Here is a 22,792-nt window from a genome sequence, read left to right on the forward strand (position 1 = left end):
GAAGCTTTACAAGGGTTCTCACCAGCTGAGGGTCTAGGCCAGTTTAGCCTCTTCAAATGGGTTGATATTTTAAAGATCAAAATAATAAAAATTAAACAACATTTGAATGAGACAAAAATTCTAGAGAGTGAATTGCCAATATGTTGAAAGAGTTTGTTTTATTCATATGTTATGGGCAAGGAAAGGTTCTTACTTTTTCTTTTATTTTCTCACCTGCAAACAAATCAGTACTTTTCCTTTTATATATTCCTCAGAAAATGATGGGCCTTTGTCTCATTGTTGCTCAAAGTAAATTTGATGCAAGTTAAGTGCCTAGCTTGCTTTAGGCCTTTTTGAAGTTTGCACATCTGGAGTGGGAAGTGCATTGTCTCAGGGGATCTGGCTTTCAGCCTCCGTCTGCACTGGGAGGCAGCTGGGGATTGCACAGAAGGGTATGATGTAAAGAGCAAAAGGAAAACCCCTTTTTCCCCTAAACCCGAGAGAAATTCTGCATATCACCGCAATTGCTTCTAAAGTTTCATCAATGTTAATAGTGATGACCACTGCTTTTTTCTCCCTTGTCTTTCTTTTGCCCCTGTATGTCTTTGCCTTTCCCCTTTGGTCTTTAACTTATTAGAGGTGCCCCAACTCACTGACCTAAGCTTTGTTGACATAACTGACTCGAGCATCGGCCTGAGGTGGACCCCGCTAAATGCCTCCACCATTATTGGTTACCGCATCACAGTAGTTGCGGCAGGAGAAAGTGTCCCTATTTTTGAAGATTTTGTGGACTCCTCAGTAGGATACTACACAGTCACAGGCTTGGAGCCGGGCATTGATTACGACATCAGTGTAATCACACTCATTAATGGCGGAGAGAGCGCCCCTACCACTCTGACACAGCAAACGGGTGAATTTTGAAAACTTCTGTGTTCTGTGACATGGACGGTGTTTCATGCTGTCACTAGCTGTCGGGATGACGGGGCTTTGTCCAAAGAGGAATCGGGCCACCCACTGGGCAAAGGTAGACAGACCCAGCTCACTCTTGTTTCCAAACTGCAACTGGGGATGGATATGCACTGCTCAATTTCCTAATTTGTGGCATTTTAGTACTGCGAATGGCTGCAGAGCTGCCAGGCTCATTCATGTTTGGCTATTCCGACTTTTGGGATCCAGTTGGAGTCAAAGTTTGAAGTTTGAGCTATAGAATTGCTAGACTTTTAAACTGTGATTTCCCCAAAGTAAGAGTGCCAAAGCGTGGAGGCAGTTCAACAGAAACCCTCCAGGCTATCCCTCGCCCTGATGGCTGGCTAAGCCGTCCGAGCTGCTAGCAGTCTGTTTCAGTGGTGGCCCCACTCTTTCCACAATGCCCTCAAAGATGCAGATGAAACACCACTCCCTGAGTACATGCCATTGACAGCCATGTCACACCGTCAAGGGTCTTCATAATGCATGGGCAGAAGGCGAGCTGAGAACTGGTTCTTGCATGAAATCCTGTTGTGTTTGAATCCTGAGGCTGTAAATCCTCTGACACAAGTAGAAGTAGAGTCATAGGAAATTAGTGATGTACCCTCTCCTCTTCTGTGTGTGCATGTATGAATTCTAGACGAGCCGACTTTTCCATCTGTAAGCTGCTGTATGGCAACTTTAAGCCTCTCTTGGCTCTGCATCTGTAATGTGAAATCCAGCTGCAAGGAGCATGTTACTGAAACTTGCTACCTTGTTTTCAAATTAGTCCCACAGGGTATATTTAAAGTATTGGGAATTGCCAAGAGGTTAAAGGAGCCTGACAGTAGTACAGACATTTTTCTCTAACTGTAGTAGAACCAAACGTAGTGTAGAAGTCCTGTTTGCATGGATCTGACACAGTAGTCTGTTATGCATGAGATTAGCTTCTCTGGTGATTCCCTGAACGTGCATCTTGATTAACTTTTACCTCGGAGAGAAAGTTGAGATATATTTGTTCTTTGCTATGTAGCTGTGCCTGCTCCCACTGATCTCCGCTTCACCAATGTGGGGCCTGATGCTATGCGAGTGACTTGGACCCCACCAACTTCCATCGTGCTGAGCAGTTTCTTGGTGCGCTACTCGCCTGTGAAGAAGGAGGAAGATGTTGCAGAGCTGACAATTTCACCCTCGGACAATATGGTGATTTTAACAAGTAAGAAGGTTATATATGTAAGCCAACAAATATAAGACCCCTCTTACTGCATGAGTCCTGGTCCATTGGGTATTAGCTTTTCTCCCTTGTTTATATCAGCTATATGACTTTAAGTGCATAATGGCGCATTATAGCATCAGGGAAGGGAATGGGCAAGTGCAGTTTTCCTGGCTGAAAATGGGACCTGATTTGGGGGGTGGGATAGCAGGGTTGATATGAATGCATTTACTGAGTATCCCAAACCAAGAGAGAATTCCTGGGTGGAGACATGATGTAAGATGAGGCAAAGAAAAACTGCTTTGTGTGAGTATAACTGCCCAAATTCTCAGCTATCTAAGCTGTTGTCAAAGTAGCCTCATACAAACTCGCACCAAGTGGTGTTTGGCCATTTGCTTTAACCAAGTTAAAGCCAAACCACAGTAAGGTTTTCCTGTCAGTCCAAGGCCAGTGATGAGTCAGGCGGTGGGGCAATTACTTTGATTTACAACCTGGTTAGGTATTAAGAGTAAATAGATATTACTTACCTCGTTTGACAAAAATGTCAAGGACTTGCCATGCAGAGGTCCAGGAAAAGGATCAGAATATGCGAAAGGTCATTGCTCCTTTGACTCTGTATGTTTAGGACCAGAAAATAAATACTGTTTGGAACCTTACAGGACATGGCAACAAGACTCTGACTTTTTTCAAAAAGTTGACATTAATTTGCTCTAGCTGGTGCAAAAACTGTTTTATTGAAGTTTTTTTCCCCCCATCCTAGAAACCAGGTTGGTTGAGTGAGAGACAATATCCACTTTCAGAATAGGGGTCAAGCTCTGTAGCAGTGATACAGGATACCATGCTCCTTACTTCAGGCTAAAACATTGCAAGCAACTTGAAGGCCACAAAAGAAATTGGTTTAAATTTCTGACTATCCTTGAGGCTCAGATTTTCCATCCAGCAAAACTTGATTTTCCCCCCCCCCTCCAAGAAATACAGTTAAAATTGCATAGGTTTTCAAGAGACTTCCAGCCATGAGTAAAGATGCAAATAAATATGTCTAAATCACTGTACTTCAACTCCACAGATCTGCTGCCTGGTACTGAGTATCTGGTGAGAGTCTACAGTGTTTCTGAGCAACATGAGAGCGCACCTTTGTCTGGAATCCAGAAAACAGGTACTTAAACCCGGCCTGAGATACATTAGCTGTTAATGTCATCCACTGAGCGTCCATTAATGTGACTTTGCTGCTTTTGCTGTGCATTGTCACCTTGTTGGTGGGTCATCACCGAGACACCAAACAGCAATGTGAGTTTACATCCTGAAAAACACTAAGAAGTCTTGTATCTCACTATGTCTGAAAGCCAGATCTTCTTTTTGTTTTAAATGGGCATTGTAGGCCTCCCTGTGACTGGTTCCAACCACATCTGCCTAAGAACAAGCCTAAGGAGAGCCTTGCCATTCATTCTCCAAAGGGCTGTCTGCATATCCTGAGGCTTGGCCATAACATATCCATCGCTGTGTCTTCCTGCAGTTTTGTTACTGCATGACAGAAATAACGTGTTGGTCACAGAAATAGCATGTTGGTTATGGGTGTTTTATGCTGTGCTTGTGTTGTGTCTGTATGTGAGCAAATATTAAAACCTGCCAGGCTGCTGATCTAGAGAGGAGTCCAGATGGAGACCAAAGTTGCCATACATAACTTCCTGCAGTTGTGTTACAGTGCTTGTTTATATCTTTGATCCTAAATGCATGTATTTAGTTCCACAGCTGAATAGCGTTTGTCTTAAGAGCTGGCACTTGACACTAAGCTTAATGCAGTACAGCAGTGCAGTGAGATGATGCTGACCAGTAGATCAGCTTAGCTCAGTCTCTCATCTCTTTGAAATACCCAGGTCTTGATTCCCCCAGTGGCCTTGACTTCTCGGATATAACTGCCAACTCCTTTACTGTCCACTGGATTGCTCCTCGTGCCACTATTACGGGCTATAAAATCCGGTATCACCCAGAGCACGTTGCTGGCAGGCCCAAGGAGGACCGCGTGCCCCCTTCCCGGAACTCCATCACCCTTACCAACCTGCTCCCAGGGACCGAGTACGTGGTCAGCATCGTCGCCATCAACGGCAGGGAGGAGAGTCTGCCCTTGATTGGCCAGCAAACAACAGGTAAGCCCTGAGAAAAGACTGAAAAGCTACCTTGTGAGTTTGGGGTCTCCTCTAGCAAAGCAGTTGCTGTTAAAGCAGTTCTTCCCTTCTAGCTGGTGAAACTGTACTCATGAAGAAAGCACCTTTGATATTGAGGGAGGGCCTGATCCAGAGTGAGGTGGGAGGACCCATGCCACTTCCAGATCAGGCTGATGGGGCTTGGGGCCAGCAGAATTTTTTTTCCATTGAATCTAGTCAGAGGCCTGTTGGTTTTTAACCAGATACATCAGCTGGAGACCTGTGTGCATGGGCTAGTACTGAGATGGATGAGTAGCAGAGGAGCACAGTATGATAGGTGGAACATGCAGCTGGTGTATGTTAACTGTTAAACTCTCAATTCTGTTTTTCTAGTGTCTGATGTTCCAAGGGACCTAGAAGTCACCCCCACAAGTCCAACCAGCCTTGTGATTTCCTGGGATGCTCCTGCAGTGACAGTCAGATACTACCGGATCACTTATGGTGAAACAGGTGAGGGCAGGCTGCTATTGCCAGTCACCAACCACAGGCTCTATTCTGAGGCCATTTGAAAGTCACAGCAAATAGCAAAAGCAAGTTTGCAGCAGACAAAATAACCTCAGGGCTCTGACGTCCTTGCAGCACATTTAGAGAAGACTTTCAAGTATAAGGTTTGTTTTTAAAGGAGAGCAAATCACTTTTATCTACCAAAAAGAATGACTGCATCTAGAGTACTTTGGTCACTGTAGTGGCTGGTGGTTCTGTGTGTTTCATTTGTTCCTTGGAACAGACTGAAAAAGACTCTGACCCAAGATCTGCTGACATCAATGGGATCCTTTCTTTGACATAGTGGATATAGGACTATCTTGTTTTTTTTCGTAATAATGTAAAGTATGTGTAAAACGAAGATATCCATTACATTGCTTTTTCTACCCCACCCTCCCTAGGTGGAAGTAGTCCTGTGCAGGAATTTACAGTGCCTGGCACCATGTCCACCGCTACCATCAGTGGCCTCAAACCTGGTGTTGACTACACCATCACTGTGTATGCAGTAACTGGCCGTGGAGACAGCCCTGCCAGCAGCAAGCCAGTCACTGTCACCTACAAAACAGGTGAGACCTGTTAGGGCATGGGGGGGGGGGGGAAGGGGACAATGACAAAAACAAACAAATGGAGGAAAAACAAAAAACCAAAACAACAACAAAACTCCCACACAGCTATGTGTTGGCTTAACCCCATGAAGTTGTATCACTAATCCTTAGTTTCTTTTAGAAGTCATGGGCTATGTTACTAGCTCATCATTTTCAGTGGAATTGCATGTCACAGTGGCCCAGCATGCTAATATGACACAAGGGGATTGTGGACTTGGACTTTTGGAGGAGGGAGACCCTTTGGAGCCCCGTTGGGGATACGAGCAGTATTCGTCTGTTCAGTAGGATTTCCACCCTGCAATGGTCTTTCATACCAGGGGTTGGTTCAACTCTTTGGTGCTTCTGGTGTACTCCCATATTATCTAATCCTGAAGAGACCTGACTTTCTAATTTCATGACCATCTTTTCGCTCCTGGTCTGGATATGGCCTAATCCTCCTACTCTTGTACCTGTAGACAAGGCATTTAGCAGCCTTTAAAACAACAACAGAAATCCTCAGCTGACCTTGATATGAGGTCAGTCATTCACATGTCATAGTTTGCAGTGGGCTAGCATGAAAGATAAATAAATAGCAGCATGTGCTTTTTCTCTTCAAAAAAACACCACTTAAAAGGAAGAGCAGAACAAAATTCAGCTAGGAGGTAACAGTGGGATCCAGAGAGGAGGTGAGGAGGGAGGGTTTCCTCCAAGACGCTCACAAAGCTTATTCTTGCTGCCCAGAAATAGACACACCATCCCAGATGCAAGTAACCGACGTCCAGGACAACAGCATCAGCGTCAGATGGCTGCCTTCAACATCCCCAGTCACAGGGTATCGGGTAACAGCTGTCCCCAAGAAAGGACATGGGCCCACAAAAACTAAAAGTGTTCCTGCAGGTAAGAATACATTACATCCTTCATCGGGTCTGGAGAGAATCCAAGAGGTAGCAGCTAAAATTAACACTATCGAGTGCTAGGCATATGCTCTAAACCAAATTCTCCTACCATACCTTTTTTGTCATCCTCCTGACTGCAGTAGGGTCTCATCCAGGAGAAGCTGGGGCAAGTTTTTGCCCTGTAAGGCTCACATTTCTGTGAGGCAGCTCTGCAGCAAAGCTTCACTCTCAGCAACCTCAGTGTCTCCAAGAGGCACCTGAATTTCAAGGGAGCACCTCTGGATTTTCTGGCACCCAGCAAAACTTCCTCAGAAATCCTTCTGAGGGTGACTTGATAGTGTATGTGACTGAGTCCATGCTACAAGCTTGACCTTGTTACCTTAAAGGATCTGCCAGCCAGTAGTCAGTTTGTTCACAGGAACGCTTTCAGTCAGTTTTTGTGGGATTTGCTGAGATTAGCGGTTGGGTTAATGTTCAATCCTATCCCAGAAAATGAAGGCTGGTCTCCTCTTGGGTTTGTTTTGTTTTCCTTCCTCCCTACTGGGCTAACCTGCCCTTTTAGCTGTGGGGCCTTTGAGCAGGAGCTCAAATTTGCAGATCTCCTCCTGCACTGCCAGAGAGGCATAGTACAAGCAGAAGTTAAACCAGAGGTGTCAACTCTAAGTCACTTTAATGACAATCGTGAAATGGCTCATACCGGCCTCTTATTCAGGGCCACTTAGAGGCCAGTGCTCTATAGCTTAGTCCAGCTGAAGAGGCCCACACAAAGGCAGGGAACAGCTAATGCAATTCCAAGGTAAAATGTGGAACAGCCTGCCAGTGTTGCCATCCCCTCCCCTCTGCAAGCTTGGAGGAGCAGGGAAAGTTGTACTGTTTCACTCTGCACAAGGGATAAGGCCTTAAAGGCATAAAAATACAACTGATGGGGTTGAAGGGCCTTAAAAAACACTGTGCTCACGCTGCAGTCTCTGAACAGAATTGCAGATGCCCTGAGTCAGTTGGGCCTTTTGCAAAAGAACTTGCACACTGAGTGAGGCTCCCATGATATTTTTCCCCAAGACCCTCCTGTGTGGGTGGGTGGGCACCAGAGTCTTGCAATAAGAACTGCTTCACTTCTTGTGATTTAGCACTTCTGCTGTCCAACACAGGCTTTTCATGGTGAGGAGGAGGTGGTTTTCTCCACAGCCTCTTTTCCTCACAACCATTTCCGACTTCCTTGTTAGAGAAGGCTCGGGGCACCAAGAGCTCATACTGTCCTTGTTCCAAATTAATCCAATGTTGTTCTTTCCTGCCAGATCAAACACAAGTCACTATTGAAGGCCTGCAGCCCACAGTGGAGTATATGGTCAGTGTCTACGCGCAGAATCACAACGGAGAAAGCCTCCCCTTGGTTGAGACAGCCGTCACCAGTACGTATTTCACTTCACAGTAACAAAGCAATGTTATCTATTGATGTCCAACTCTACCATGCAGCATCGGATCCTCAGTGACAGCAACTAGCAGGTGCCTAGTTTCCAGGAGAGTGAGAAGTGTCCCGCTCTGCGATAAGTACCTAAATTGCAGACACTGGCAAAAACGCAGTCCCTCTCCCCCAAATTGCTGGCGAAATGCAATTCCCCACCCCCAAAATGCTGCGCTTTTGATTCTCTTTCACTAAAGCTGCAAAGTCTGAGTTTTGTTTGCCTTCAGCCAATCACTGGAAAAATGTGCAAAGATCTCCCTTCCGGAGCTGAGTGGCAAAGGTGATTTTATCCCCTTCCTCTTAAAGGGCTGGACTGGGTTTGGGAGCACTTGCCCTGTGCAAGGGAATAAGAAAAGCTCTATGAGCTATCGAGAACTTGAGACGGGGCACTGCAAAGGAAGGCAGAGCTCAGCCCTTATATTGCCATACCTCCCTGCACAGAACAGCAGTACTCCTCTAGGCAGGAGGGAACAAGCCGGTCCGAGGGATGTCTCTAATGTAAAGTGCTTTTTCCAAGGCCGCCCCCGGGGTAGGCATTTCTGTGCACATTATTCCCTTGCTCAGGTTTGTATTCTAAAACCACCGCTCAGCCCCAACTAATTACAGAATTGTACTAAAGACAAAAGGAGCTTCCCTGAAGCTTTGTAGAGATGGGAAAAGATAATCGCATCAATTTCAAGCCAAACAAATTCCTGGAAAAATCACCTTTGCCAACTAGAGAATGTAGAACTAACATAGCACAGCAAATAAAGCTGGCATCTTTTGGAAAAGAATAATTTGGATCCCATATAAAAATGGTATGCCAGATCCTCCCATTTTGTGTAACAAATGGGTATAGCTCCATGGTAGCCACGCTAGACTTTTTTGGAGCAAGGCTCACTTACCTTGCAGTCTAGCACTGAGCTCCAATCTCACTAGACAAATCCAGTGAATCAATCAATCTAACTAGGAGGTGTTTGTACGACCCAGTTGCACTTGCAGACATTCCCTGTGCGCTCACTACAAAGCTGAAAAGTTGTTCTAACTGTTTTAAAATTTTAAATTACATTAAGTAATTTGCTTTCTTGATAAGTGTTAATTGGATATTAATTCATGAAAGAAGAGTGGGACTGGTTCTCCTTGGACTGGCACTTTGCACAGCAGCTTACAGCAGTAAAAAGCAAATAGAGCAAGCATCTGAACTTACCCAGTCAGGTGGGTTGTCTGGCTGCCTTTTGCACTAGGAACTGGCTTTAGTAGTAGAAATGGGTCTTCAGATGGCTGTATTTTTTTTCTCTTGGCTACTTGAAGGTGGCTTGATGCTGCTAGAGTTGTGTAAAAGGGGCTTCAGAGCCAAGGGGGCCTCGATGTAGGTAGTGGTCAGGGTCCTGGCTGCTTTGAAGGTGCTGGTGCGAGTCCTATTGGTTTCGACAAGGCCAGGATTGCCTTCCTGCTATCTGGCACTCGCAGACTCTCAAGCTTACTCTGCACAGTTGTAAGTATGTGTGCAAGGTACAGCACAGAGGAGAATCAAGTACCCCTCTCCCGCACAAAACCGAAAAACTGCTTTGCATGTAATAGAAATGCTTGTTTTTTTTTCTCCTCGCCTACAGCCTGCTTTTTATCACTTAACCTCTTACCGTTAATTTGCCTAACAGACATTGACCGCCCTAAAGGACTAACATTCACTGAGGTGGATGTTGATTCCATCAAAATTGCTTGGGAAAGCCCGCAGGGGCAAGTCACCAGGTACAGGGTGACCTACTCAAGCCCTGAGGATGGAATCCATGAGCTATTGCCGGCCCCAGGTGGCGAAGAAGACACTGCTGAGCTGCATGGCCTCAGGCCAGGTTCTGAGTACACTATCAATATCGTTGCCATATACGATGACATGGAGAGCCTGCCCCTCACTGGGACCCAGTCCACAGGTACACCTTCAACTACACCACCCAGCAGGCCATGGCAGCAGTGGCTTCTGCCCTGTTGGGTAAAGTGCGCTTCCATGCGCAACTGGTGCTCAGCCCTGGGGAAGCCCCCGGGGCAGCCAAGGGGATGCGATTGCTCTTGAGAAACAGCTTAGTTGTGCCAGAGAGCTGGCTGCCAGTGGAGTCAGCCTATGTACATGTTAGGGAAGACAGGGAATACAGGGCAGAGCAGGACTGGAGGAGCAGACTCCGGAGAAAGGAGGGACATTATCTTACAGCCTCCTCTGCGTCCTCAAGTGGATCAGTAATGTCTGACCCCCTAGTCAGGGAATCTACCTTAGGGTGAAAAACCTTCTACCACAGCTTGTCTTTAGGGTATGGGGGACCTGCAAGCAGGGCAAGTTACCAGCAACAGATACCAGGGCAGCTTTAATTCCCTCAGGGTCCTTACTGTTGGCTAGAGCAAAAAATCGGTGTGAAGGGCTAGGAGACTGCTTGACTCTCAGTTCCCACAGAGCCTTTTGATCCTTCACTGTCGCTGCCCGAAGGACCACAGCCTGTCTGCATGCCCACACTCTGCCATTCACATCACCTCCTCAAGAAGATGAGGGCATGCTCCATTCAGGAGAGTGCCTTCCCTTACATATGAGTCAGATCCAACTCAGTGTAAATACATTCAAAATTCCTTTGTGCAAAAGGAAAAGGAAACTATTCCTTGAGATAGAAATACTGCCAGCAATATGAAATTCATTGCAAAGCTTCCAGCACTGCCAGACATGTCTTGGTAGCGCCTTTGTAATACAGTTCTCCCATTCATTTGTGGATGAAAACTTGGCCCTATAATTCCAGGGAAGCAATGAAGATGGCTGTTTCCAGTGTACAGATTGCTGTACTAAACTAAACCAAAGTGCCAAAATGATTGAGCTGGCTAACTACCTGCTAGGAATGCAAACAATTTTTAAATCCCACTCTCTGTGGTTTACCCTTTGTGGGCCTGTTCAAAAGTGTTTGAAGTCGCTTAAGACTTTCCACTGACTCTCATGGGCTTTGGACTGAGCTCTGTTTGAGCAAAGCAAAGGAGAATTGTCCTGTATTTCCACTCTACAAGATTAGAAGACTTCACAGCAACATGCTAATAGTGGGTACTGTGGTAAGATATATGTGTATATATATATGCACATTCTTCCCTGTTTACAGCCTGAGGATTACAAACAGTAAGGCAAGAAAATGTTTCAGTGGATTTTATTCTATTTGTTTTTTAACACAAGCAGTTGTTTTTAAAGGTATCAAATGTATTAGCTCATGACAAGACTCTTGTGATGAGCCTTATGGCTACCACAGCTCTGCTTTTCCATTGCCTTGCTCTCTGTGTAGTAATTTATACTCATTAAGTGGCTGTAAAATGCTTCCCTTCTGCATTTGGCAGTATTTTTATACCCTCTTTGCAATTCCTGAGCCTGATTCCTACCTACTTTTGTAAATCAACAATCACGTTATAGAAATCAACAGAGATAGGCAAGTGAAGCAGGACTAAACTATTAGTTGTGTGATGAAGAACAGAGACAGGCAGAACAACTAAAACACTGGCCTGTTGCAGATGTAATCACCTCCCAGAGCCTTTGCCTTATATCACGGCAAGCAGGGTTACTCACCTACTTTAGCATTGAAACATGAAGATCTCCTTATTTCTGCAGAAAAGCATTACCACAGATTAGAGAATCTCTTCCTGAATACCTTGTCCACTTCCACAGTGCTTTAAACCCGTAGTTGCAGAAGGCACACCACTTCCCTGCCCGCATATTTCAGGCCTAGAACTGTTTCACATTCAGGAGAGATTATTACTTTAGCTGAGGTTGTCTTCTTCAAACTAACCATGTGCCAATCCTGATTTTCACAGCAATTCCTCCTCCAACAAACCTGAAGTTTACTCAGGTAACTCCCACCAGTCTTACAGTCAACTGGAATGCACCAAACGTTCGTCTCACTGGCTACAGAGTTAGAGTGAATCCCAAAGAAAAGACTGGTCCTATGAAAGAAATCAACCTTTCTCCAGACAGTACATCTGCTGTTGTTTCTGGATTAATGGTAACCCTTTTCTTTATATAATACAAAATGTGTTGTGGGAAGGAAATACTGGGAAAACCTGAAGCAATTTAAAATTCCTGCAATTTAAAATTCCTGGGTCAGGAACCTCAGCTGGAGTAGATCATTACAGCTCCTAAGGGTCTGGCTCTCTGGTTGAGGTCTGACTAGTTGTCAACCATAACTAACTGTTACCACAGCTGTTACAAGACAAGGAATTGGCCTGCTGAATCTGCATTCTTCCCCTTCCTCATTTAGGAGAGACTGGGTGCCTTAATCAAATGCTAATCATCAGGTTCAAAATCAACAGTAACTCAATAAAATGCTTTTGCCCATCTTTCACAAGAGGTCAGATAAAATGACCCAATGCACTGGTTTTTAAGCTGTTATACAGGAAGCCTTGTCAGTCTATTGCTCAGGCAGTATATTTCTAAGACATGTGCAAAATGTAAGTAAAAAAAAATTCGGGCTTTTCAGTAGGCTTAAATTTGCTATATAACCATCTTCTCCACTGGAAACATTTCAGAAGTCCCTATACTGGAAAAAGCTGAAAATCACTGCTTTTATGGTTCCTGCTATCTTAAAGCTACTGATCTGTTTTTAAGGAGTTTTGTGAATCATTTTCAAAAATGAGCCTTCAAATGCACTCTAATCTAAGTGGACTCCTGGTCTGATGCAGTCAAGGACTAAAGACCTTGCGTAAAGCTGCAATTTCCACCATTCTCTTTTCTTCTCAGAAAGAACACCTTATCATAGCAGATTGCTTCCATTATCCCCAGGAAAACCAGGATTTAAGTCATCTTTTCCTGAATAACCAGCTTTGAAGCACAGAGATCTTAAAACTTGGGGATGACAAACAACTTTCTCCCAGGATTTCCTCTGGTCCTGTGTGCACACATGTGCACTACTAGTATTATAAACAGCACCGTTCATCAGGGCCCGTATTCTCTTGCTTACTAGAAGTGGAAATAGTTATAATCATCCCATTAATCCTTCACTGATTTGGATTGTTACAAGGTTTCATACTTCATAACTGTTGACCAAGGAATATGGCTCCAGCAAACACTGAACAAGGGTAGGAATATTTCCTTCTGGACCAGGTCCTTCTCATAACTTAGTGTAACTTTGTCTGTTCTAGGTGGCAACCAAGTATGAAGTGAGTGTCTATGCCCTGAAGGACTCTCTGACCAGCCGACCAGCCCAGGGGGTGGTCACCACTCTTGAAAGTAAGCAGTGACACTCCATGAATGACCAGTTGGTACTCTGCTGGCTGCAGGGGCCCAGAGGCAGAGATCAAATGGGCCATGTCAAGAGCAGGGCTCTATACAAAGCTCTGACAAAGGCCTTTACAAACTTAATTGCTAAGATTCACCCTGCCCAAGGTACTGACAGGAGACCTCTTCCTTCTTGTGCAGATGTCAGTCCCCCCCGCAGGGCCCGTGTGACAGATGCCACTGAGACAACCATCACCATTACCTGGAGAACCAAGACTGAGACCATCACTGGCTTTCAAGTTGATGCTATCCCAGCAAGTGGCCAGACCCCCATTCAAAGGACCATCAGCCCTGATGTTAGGACTTACACTATCACTGGTAAGTGAGGTGCTTAAGCAAGCAGGTGTTTCTGGAGTGATATCAGAAGATACACTGGGTTCTTGCTTTGTAATATTTCCTTTGAGAAATAATACAGGAGTAAAAGGTGGGAAACATCTGAATCATTAAGGCTAGTCTCCAAGAAGCTGTTGTTGAAAGACATGCTGATGCCCCTTTTAGGTGGCTTCCTCAGACTAATTTTACAACACAAAAAAAACCCTTCAGCAGTAACAACCATAGCAGCTGTCAGTACATTGCCATGTACTGTTTTTGCAAGGAAAAGCTAACATTTACATTTCAACTTCAATTTCAGGCTTGCAACCTGGCAATGACTACAAGATCTACCTTTACACTCTGAACGAGAATGCACGCAGTTCCCCAGTAGTGATTGATGCCTCCACTGGTAATGATATTGTCTGTCTCTTCTGCTCATGCTAATGCACAGTAATCGCATATGGTCAGGCAGAATATGTACATATCCTTGCATCTGATCACATATGTTACTTACTGTGACTTACAGCAGTATCTTCTCCTGAATTTGAAAAGGGTGACCTTGGTCCCAGAAGATGCAGTCTGGATGAAGGATATGCATGCCCTTACTGCATTTGACTTGTTTGCTTTTGTTTTCACCTAGCTATTGATGCTCCTTCTAACCTGCGCTTCCTCACAACCACAAGCAACTCCCTTCTGGTTACTTGGCAGCCTCCTCGAGCCAAGATCACAGGCTATATCATCAAATATGAGAAACCTGGCTCATCACCCAAGGAGCTTCTGCCTCGCCTTCGGCCCGGCATCACAGAGGCTACTATTACTGGTATGTGTCTGTGCTTTGTTTGGGAGATGTTTGCCCAAACCTCTTAAACTTGGGAGTTGCTTTTCTTTTATGATCATATGTGGGATTGAAGGCAGAATGAGAGGCAGGTATGGCTACATGCAGTTTGAATCTTAGTACTGTGAGAAGACTTTGCAGAGCCTGTGTTTCTCCTCCTAAATAGGAACAAGCAAATAGTAGGAAGCTGTTTGGTTCCATCCTATGAACACCCCCAGCCCTCTTACCTAGTCCAAATATGCCAGGCATGCAGCTGAGCAGGTATGGCAAAGGATAGTACCACTGCAGAGAAGGGACTAAGGAAATCCCCCACACATACAGTATGAAAGCCCAGCTTTGTTCATGCTTTGTTTTTGGGACAGTACAAGAGTAATCCAGCCCCCTACTCCTCAGAACAGATTGAAATCTGACCATGTCACCTGGGGTTGGGGATGCTGCAGTCACAAACCACACTGAATCTTCAGTATATGTGACTGATAGGGTGCCAGGGTCAGGGGCTTTTTGCTTGAATGGATGACAGTTGTGATGGCAATAGAAAGAAACAACTGTGGATTTTTTTTTTTAATCTTATAGCTGATCTGATTAGAAAAACGCATTGTATCTGTAGGATAGGTGTACTCATAAACCCACTGTCTGGCATTAGAAACCACAGTAAAGGAACAAAGCTTTGTCTTTCTCTGAGCTCACTGTCACCTCATTTTATCATTAGACTCCCTGCCACACATGTTCAAATAAAAGGTTGTTTTGTGTCCTCCTTCCCTAGGTTTGGAACCAGGAACTGAATACATCATCTACATTACTGCTGTGAAGAACAATCAAAAGAGTGAACCATTGATTGGCAGAAAAAGGACAGGTAAAATAAAGCTCTGGATTGTTGTGTGGCAACAGGAGATGATGATGTCTTCCCCTTGGGGAATACAGTCTCAGGACTTAAATAAAAAATATTATTTAAAAATGTCCTGTTCACACCATTAAACCACAGACTTTTTCTTAGGGGTCAAATAGGCTTTGTAAAGAAAATAGTTTCTAGAATGTGAGGTAAGATTCCTAAATTATTTGAATCGTGTTTGGCTGCATTTAGACACTAGGAACAGAACAATATGCTTGGTGTTTTTCTTGCCTGGATACCTAACTTATAATTTAATTAAAGTTAATGTTCACATTTTCTTCTAGCTCATGATGGCATCAAAAGCAGGATCCATTAATTTATTGCCCACTAAATCCTTTACTTCTGTTCGGTCCCCTTCTGCAGTATGAGACTGAGATACCCGTGGCAAGCAAAATATGAGCTGGAGATCCAAATGTGATCTAGGAGCTAGTCTCTTACTGCATACCAGTGATTTTTCTTAAATTGATAACTTGGGAATATCTCTTGCAATTATATGCCTTCTTCTCAGTTTGCGCATCAGTGGCTTCTTCGGGGTGCAGTGTTCAAATCTTGCTTGGCTGTATGAAAATTTCATACCAACACACTTCTTATGCCCTCATATGAAATATATATATTTATATAACTTATATAAATGTATATATAGATAGAAACCATTACCTTCAGAATAGTCACTATAAGATCATAAAAAGTGTGTTGTATCTTGGAAAGATTGCTAATCTTCGATGCTTGGAGTGGTGTACAGCCTTCACTCCAGCTGTTTAATTTACCATGCTTTGCTTTATGGCTTCTAACCTTTCTTTGGCCAGATGAGCTTCCCACGTTGATTACCAGGCCGCACCCCAACCAACCCGACATTCTCGATGTACCTTCCATTGATGAGGGGACCCCTTACCTCACAAACAATAGGTATGACAATGGAAATGGTATCCAACTTCCAGGAACGTCTGGGCACCCACAGACAATAGGACACCAGGGTCAGCAACTCTTCTTTGAGGAGCATGGCTACAGACGGCCTGTACCCACTACAGCAACTCCCCTTAAGACTGGGTCAAGAGGGCAACCACCAAATGTAGATGAAACAATTGAAATCCCTGGGTACCAAGTGCCAATCATCGTTGAACCTTCATACCCTCACTCTCGCGGGCCCAGGCGCAACGATACCACAGGTCAAGAAGCCCTTTCTCAGACAACCATCTCCTGGAGGCCGTTGCTGGAGAGCTCTGAATACATCATCTCGTGTCAGCCAGTCAGCCAGGATGAAGATACTTTACAGGTAACAGCTGTCTTTCTCAGTACAGATATGGTGTTAGACATCACCATGGTAGCTGATGTCTCTTGGAATTCCAGCCCTTCGTGTTAAGGGGATGGCAGCTGGAGTTGTCTTAAAGAGTCTTATTAACATGTAGCTGAAAGAGCAGGAAGGTTAAATGCCCCTCTCATTCATGAAGTGGATAAAACCACTAAAAGACAAAGCCCTGGAAATGCTGTCTGTATCAACCTTTCACCATGGAAAGGGGCAGTCAAGGAGACAACTTGGGAGTTCACTCTAGAGGTTTCAAAGACTGAGGTGCTGCTCCTCCGAGCCAAAGACGCCCTTTTTCTGCCTTGGTTTCTCTATTCTTAAAATGGAGGTAACAACATCCCTTTTGAAACCTCACCCAGGGCACTCAAGTTTGACTCAGTGTTGTTTGAAGATCCCAAGACATGTAGCAGGAATGGGCTGGCACTATATACCCCATAGAAGTCAACCTGAACAGCCGGTCTTTCCTGTGATCAGGTTGCAAACTAAAAAATAATCACTCCTCTCTCTCTGGTGACTTAGCATTGCCTGTCATTGCAGTTCAGGGTTCCTGGCACTTCCTCTAGTGCTACGCTCACTGGCCTTACAAGAGGGGCCACCTACAACATCATAGTGGAAGCCCTGAAAGATCACCGGAAACAAAAGGTGCTGGAGGAGGTGGTCACAGTTGGCAATACTGGTAGGTAAAAGCTTTGTAGCGTCAATATGAACCTTTACTGTCTCTGTCTCGTTTCCCTTACCCAAAACAACCTGGTTCCCAAGCTTGGGGATAGTTCAGAAAGGAAACTTCTTCAGACATAGAAAGTATGTGGAAAGCAGGGGATGGGTCAAATGATCTCTGAGGTCTTCTGGTTTCAGATAACTATGCCACCCTGGTGGTGTGACTACAGCTGTTCTGTTCTGTTGCCTAATCATGAAGACAGTGCTTTGAGGCTCCACATACTTCTCTGCAGTCAGTGTGCAAGAGATAACAAAAGATTTGGTATTTGCTGCTCTTCAAGTCTAGGTTATGCTGGTGTCACAGATTCCTGCCAGTGGTGAAGACCTGCTGTCACAATAATGCATTGTGCAGATGGAAAGACACTGGCAGCCAGCTTAAGTGCTCTATCTTCTTGTCCGTCATTTGCCACTGGCTGTACTGGTTATCCACCAGCAAATAACCAGCAGCACCACTAGGCCGTCCTGAAGGCCTGGCAGTGGGGCAGGCTGCCTGCAGAGATGCTGATTAAGCACAGACAGGCAGCACTTAGGGAGTCATGTGACCAACCACAAGTACTTGTGGTCAGAGGCAGCACTTGCCACAGCTGGAAAGTCCAAAGCCCACACACACCCTGCGGGATCCAGGCTTGGCTCTTAACAGCACAGGGATCTGCTCAAAATCTTTTTTCCTTCTCCTTCCTCCTCGTGTTGTGTATTTTGAGGTTAAAAAGAATGGGAGGGCAGGATGGGAGAAGAAGAAATGACAAGCTAGTGATTTGCTTTGTCTGCCCAGTCAGCCCCTCCGTGCAGACCCCCTACTGCCCCTGCCTCCTTGGGAAACAAGGAGGGAACAATGTTCCCACCTTCCAGCACCCCAATTGCCTCACATCTGTCACAGACTGAACTGAGAGCATTAACTTGTTTGATCAGTACAGAAAACACCCACTTTCCAGTCAGTGCACACACCCAGGGGGAATCTGTCTATCCGACAGTATGGCTGTAAGGCCTCCTTCTTCTACCCCTTTGCTGTGAGCTAGAGTCTGAACTGCCCCCATAAGTACATCTGCACCTACCAACCTCAGGTCATTCCCCAGCATCTCACAGCACACTTCTCTTAAAAAACAGGCCAAGTCAGATTGCTGCTCTCCAGCAGCAAAGCCAAGAACTCGCACTTGCTTGAAACTTGGCAAATCGAAATGAAAATAGCCTTCATATCAGGTTTTTATCATTCAACTGCTCTGACACATGCAAATGGAAAATAAATCAGAGTCTGAACTGCTGACAGAGCCATCAAGTATATGCCCATGGGGTAGCTCCGTTACTACCAGGATATTGTAAGGAAAAAAAATGCACATAGAGAAAATTGGTTTAGTTGTTCCTATTGCTGTTTTTAATGCCTGTTTCTTCTCTTTTCATTCCAGTGTCTGAAGGACTAAACCAGCCAACTGACGACACCTGCTATGATACTTACACTGGCTCCTTCTATTCCATTGGAGAGGAATGGGAGCGATTATCTGAAACTGGCTTTAAACTCTGGTGCCAGTGTTTAGGCTTTGGCAGTGGTCATTTCAGATGTGATTCTTCTAGTGAGTAGCTTGCTTTGCACCATCCATCTCCATCTCTAATCTCCCTGAGCACTAATAGCATGTTTGACAGAGCCAATCTGATCCAAACATGAAGCAAATGAATGCAGGCCCGTAGGTTTTTAAAACAGACTGGTATTTTTTCCATCACTGACAGTGATGGAAAACTTTGGTTACTTCTGAGCTATGCAGCTTATCTAGTAATGGCAAATTCATTGCATCAGCAGCAATTAATATTGTATTGATATGTAATGACTTTTTCACCAAAGCTAAATGTTTCTTTTATTTTCCCTGTCTGTGCCAGGTAAGTCTAGGTAATATGTAAAAGTGAGATAGACTAGATGCCTAAAAAAGAATCTGAGTAGTTACTTAACAAGACAGCTTTGACTATTGAATTATGGTTGAATCTTCATCTCCTCATTTTATACATCATTGCAGTGGGCCAGACAGAACTTGTATGCATTTCAGTGAATGTAAGAGCAAGTCCAAAGTCTGTTTTGCATTGCAGACAGCCTCTGCAAAGCATCTTGCAGAGCCTGTTTTCTCCTTTTCTCAGTGTTTCTTTGAAACTCCCTCAAGGAGGCAACCCCACTGCAACAGCATCAAGTTTTAGTGTGCACAGGACTGTGGTTTATGTGGAAAAGTTTCAGCCTTCCATATAAGGGAGTAGAACAAAAGTCAGCAATTTAGTGGTTAATGCAACACATCCAGTTAATTTAAATTGTGCTTTCAAATTACAGAGTAAGCTAAGGAAAGAGGGCATTTTTGCACTTAGGCTCAGAGGAGTGACTGCAGGGAACAACTTTTTCTACAGGACTAATAATTTTATTTCATCATTCAATACATATGGCTAACCCATTGTGTTATGCACTCTGTGATCTGGTTTTACTGGGTATTTGCTCATAAAAAAGGAGCATTTAATGTATTTTTCTTTCTTCCTGCCCCAGGTGTATTAAATTCCTTTTTCTTTCTCTCTCCTCCCATTAGCCAACCCTCCTCCCCAACCCAGTCTCTGTCACATCCCACTTAGTCCTTTCCTAAGAGCCTCTACCCATTCCCCAGTCCTCACCAGTTAAATGTTGCAGGAGTTGAACCCACTTCCAGCAGCAACATGTTTCCTCCCTGGGACTTACATGAGCTCAAAAGATTCCTTCTCCTGCCCTCCTGTTGGTTCCCGAAACAACACAAAGCAGTTTTCCTCCTGCTAGTCACTGCAGCGTGTGGAATAACTCCTGGCTTCTTGTTCCTCTGCCTTCTCCAGAGTGGTGCCATGATAACGGTGTAAACTACAAGATTGGGGAGAAGTGGGACCGGCAGGGAGAGAATGGCCAGATGATGAGCTGCACCTGCCTTGGAAATGGAAAGGGAGAATTCAAGTGTGAACCTCGTAAGTCACTTTCTGATGTTAATTTAATTGAGCTCCCATGCAGGAAGTGTCAGCTTTTCCTGGCTGTTCTGATTAATATTGGGTCCTGCTGTGGTGGCGAGCAGAGAATCAACATGTCTGATTCATGTTTCTGGAGTGACAGATTGAATCTGTTCTTGTGGGAACTGGAGGCATGAGACTCATATTCCCTAGCTTAAGGAAAAAAAAAAAAAACAAAAAAACCTCCTCTTTTGTTGGCTAAGGTCACAGCCCCCTCCGCATCTGCCTTTTGGCCCTGGAGCCACAAGAGAGGAATATGTTAGCACACTAGGTGGTGTAGATTACCCTAATGAATAACAGAGGACACTTCTGCAGGGCCTGTCACTTGAAGATCCTCTGGTCTTCATAATATAAATGAAACTGCATTGCTCCTGTCAGGCAAATACCCTCATCTTCTACTTCAAAGTGTCTAGAGAGCTATAAAAGTGACTGATGTTCCCTCTGCCAGTCAGTGAACCTCTGGCTAAAAAGGGAGAAAGCTGGGGCTGAGGCACCTGTTTGATCACCACTAATGCTTAAAGCCAAGCACAGACCATGCAACTGAGCTGTGCTTGTTTCTCGACAGATGAGACCACGTGCTATGACGATGGGAAAATGTACCAAGTAGGAGAGCAGTGGCAGAAGGAATACTTTGGGGCCATCTGCTCCTGTACTTGTTATGGAGGACAGCAGGTAAGCAGGAGGGACTGGGCCTGCTGCCCACTGGCAATGGGGAGAGGAGGCTGTGTGAGAGTGCAGTCTTAAGACTGTTGGGTTTCAGGTCACATGGTCTCTCCTGGCCAAAACAGGCCCTTATAGTAAGAAAAGTAATTAATACAGGAGCTTAAGCACTTAGAGGGACATGGATTCAGAGGCTGTGTCTCTGTGGTGTAAAATGGGAGTAACCGCATTGGTGTTGGTGGAGTTGTACCCACGTGTACAAACGCTGGCAGATGGGAGCTCCAGGGCAATCTTCAGCAGCGCGGTCTGACCGGCGCACGCACCTTCTGTTTCTCTAGGGCTGGCGTTGTGACAACTGCCGCAGACCCAGCGTGGAGGTGGCCCCTGAAGGCTCTGCTGGCCATACCTACACACAGTTTACACAGAGATACCATCAGGCTACAAACACTGTGAGTATACTTTCCCTCTCTGCCCTTCCGTACTGTGGGTCTGGTCTATGGCACGAATACGCGGGGTCTGTGTAAGGCTCGAGGGATCAGAGCAGTGCGCAGCTTTCTGCTCATTCAGAAGTGCATGATAACCACTGATCCAGCAAACCAGCCCTTTGGGCAGCAAAGAGCCGAATCTGGAACTCGCCTTCTAAGCATGGTGTTCGCCGCTGTTCACATTAGCGGGACTTCGGAGGCTGTTGTGGACTAGAGATGGGATGTGCCTGCATGCTCTGGCTGAGGCGGTAGTGCATGTAGTTATTTCCTAGTCTTCACTTGTTGCTGTAAACCAGCTACGTGACGTGATGGAAAAAGCTAAACAGCTACACAGGCTGGCAACAACTCTCAGTTAAAACCACAGTACAGGAGTGTCTGCCCTGACGGGACAGAGCGCTAACTGATTTCCTTCCCTCCTGACAGAACGTCAACTGCCCAATTGAGTGTTTCATGCCCCTAGATGTACAGGCAGACACACAACATCCACGGGGAAAGTAACATCCAGCAAGACTTCTTGCAGCAATGGCAACAGACAAACCAAAGTATAGATACCTATCTGCCACGATTTACCATCCAAACTGGAGTGATGCTAGCAAACTGCATCTTTCAAAATGGCCCTTTGCTTTGGAGCCATTTTCCCAGCTTAAGCTCAACTCACAGCTTCTCCAAGCGCCACTCTTGGAGTGTTTCAGACTTTTCTCATGATTGATAGCAGTGTATTGCCTTGTTTTTGCTCAAAGTGTTCAATACCAGTCACTATTTTCAAATCTAAAGAAAAAAGTGGGGTGATATTAAATCACAAATTGGTGGGGGATCAAAATATTAAGGGGGAGGGAGGGGTGTAGAAATTAAAGGTTCCCATGCCATGCAAACAAACTGAGAATGACATTACTGAATTTTAGAGATAGGAAAGTCCACCAAACACTTCTGCTTTCACATAAGCGTGCAGCCAGCAATAAGATAGGAACAGCAAAACCCATCACTGTGATATTTAAAATATGCACAGTCCTAATTCTTTCATAATGATCCTAGTATTTTTCTAGCTGTATCTTTGTATCTCATACTGTTATTTATCAGTTTTGTTCCCCTGACCTTCAAGTGTTTTTATATGGGAATAAAATGTATTGAAGACACTTAGTATGCAGTTGACAAAGAGGAATTTGGTGTAATTATGATCAGTGATTATTTTTATACTGTAAGTGCCAAAGCTTTACTACTGTGGAAAAGAAAAAAAACCAACTCTTTTAATAAAAAGACTTACAAACCAGATATGTAGTTTAAGTGATTCTCTTTGCTACCATGGAATCTAGGAAGAAGACATTTATTCTGATCTGGAGTAACATTGCCTTGAAACAAGATGGAACAAACATCTCTCTGAAGCATGAAGTAAACCTCAAGAGAATGTTTGTTAATTAAAGACTTCCAGATGTTCCCCCTATGCCCCCGTAGAGCACAGAGACCCTCTGAGTATGTATGCTGCACTGCAAGAGGCAGACAGCTTTGCGGGAATAGGTGGAAGAGAGAGAAGGGGGGAGGGAAAAGCAAATATCCCAATTCTAGATGTGAATGGAGGCAAAGAG

General features: G+C 44.8%; 1 protein-coding gene across 5 annotated transcripts in view; it reads left to right on the plus strand.

Annotated features, from left to right (window-relative positions):
- Positions 1 to 22,481, plus strand: part of FN1 (fibronectin 1) — a 56,404-nt gene extending 33,923 nt beyond the window's left edge. The window contains exons 25-46 of one of the 5 annotated variants that reach the window (XM_067298724.1): positions 617 to 889; positions 1,958 to 2,140; positions 3,204 to 3,293; positions 4,012 to 4,281; positions 4,672 to 4,788; positions 5,223 to 5,387; positions 6,147 to 6,302; positions 7,597 to 7,710; positions 9,401 to 9,670; positions 11,565 to 11,752; positions 12,888 to 12,975; positions 13,165 to 13,341; positions 13,655 to 13,744; positions 13,976 to 14,155; positions 14,934 to 15,023; positions 15,866 to 16,332; positions 16,900 to 17,038; positions 18,480 to 18,644; positions 19,903 to 20,028; positions 20,633 to 20,739; positions 21,066 to 21,176; positions 21,636 to 22,481. In XM_067298724.1, the coding sequence (XP_067154825.1) occupies positions 617 to 889; positions 1,958 to 2,140; positions 3,204 to 3,293; positions 4,012 to 4,281; positions 4,672 to 4,788; positions 5,223 to 5,387; positions 6,147 to 6,302; positions 7,597 to 7,710; positions 9,401 to 9,670; positions 11,565 to 11,752; positions 12,888 to 12,975; positions 13,165 to 13,341; positions 13,655 to 13,744; positions 13,976 to 14,155; positions 14,934 to 15,023; positions 15,866 to 16,332; positions 16,900 to 17,038; positions 18,480 to 18,644; positions 19,903 to 20,028; positions 20,633 to 20,739; positions 21,066 to 21,176; positions 21,636 to 21,710 (3,641 nt within the window). In that variant the 3' untranslated portion in view covers positions 21,711 to 22,481. The remainder of the gene's footprint in view (positions 1 to 616; positions 890 to 1,957; positions 2,141 to 3,203; positions 3,294 to 4,011; positions 4,282 to 4,671; positions 4,789 to 5,222; positions 5,388 to 6,146; positions 6,303 to 7,596; positions 7,711 to 9,400; positions 9,671 to 11,564; positions 11,753 to 12,887; positions 12,976 to 13,164; positions 13,342 to 13,654; positions 13,745 to 13,975; positions 14,156 to 14,933; positions 15,024 to 15,865; positions 16,333 to 16,899; positions 17,039 to 18,479; positions 18,645 to 19,902; positions 20,029 to 20,632; positions 20,740 to 21,065; positions 21,177 to 21,635) is intronic. The other 4 variants (XM_067298725.1, XM_067298726.1, XM_067298727.1 and 1 more) reach the window with 4 other exon arrangements.
- The last annotated feature ends 311 nt before the right edge of the window (positions 22,482 to 22,792 follow it).

Source organism: Apteryx mantelli, chromosome 6 (genome assembly GCF_036417845.1).
Source record: "Apteryx mantelli isolate bAptMan1 chromosome 6, bAptMan1.hap1, whole genome shotgun sequence".
In the NCBI taxonomy this organism is placed as follows: domain Eukaryota; kingdom Metazoa; phylum Chordata; class Aves; order Apterygiformes; family Apterygidae; genus Apteryx; species Apteryx mantelli.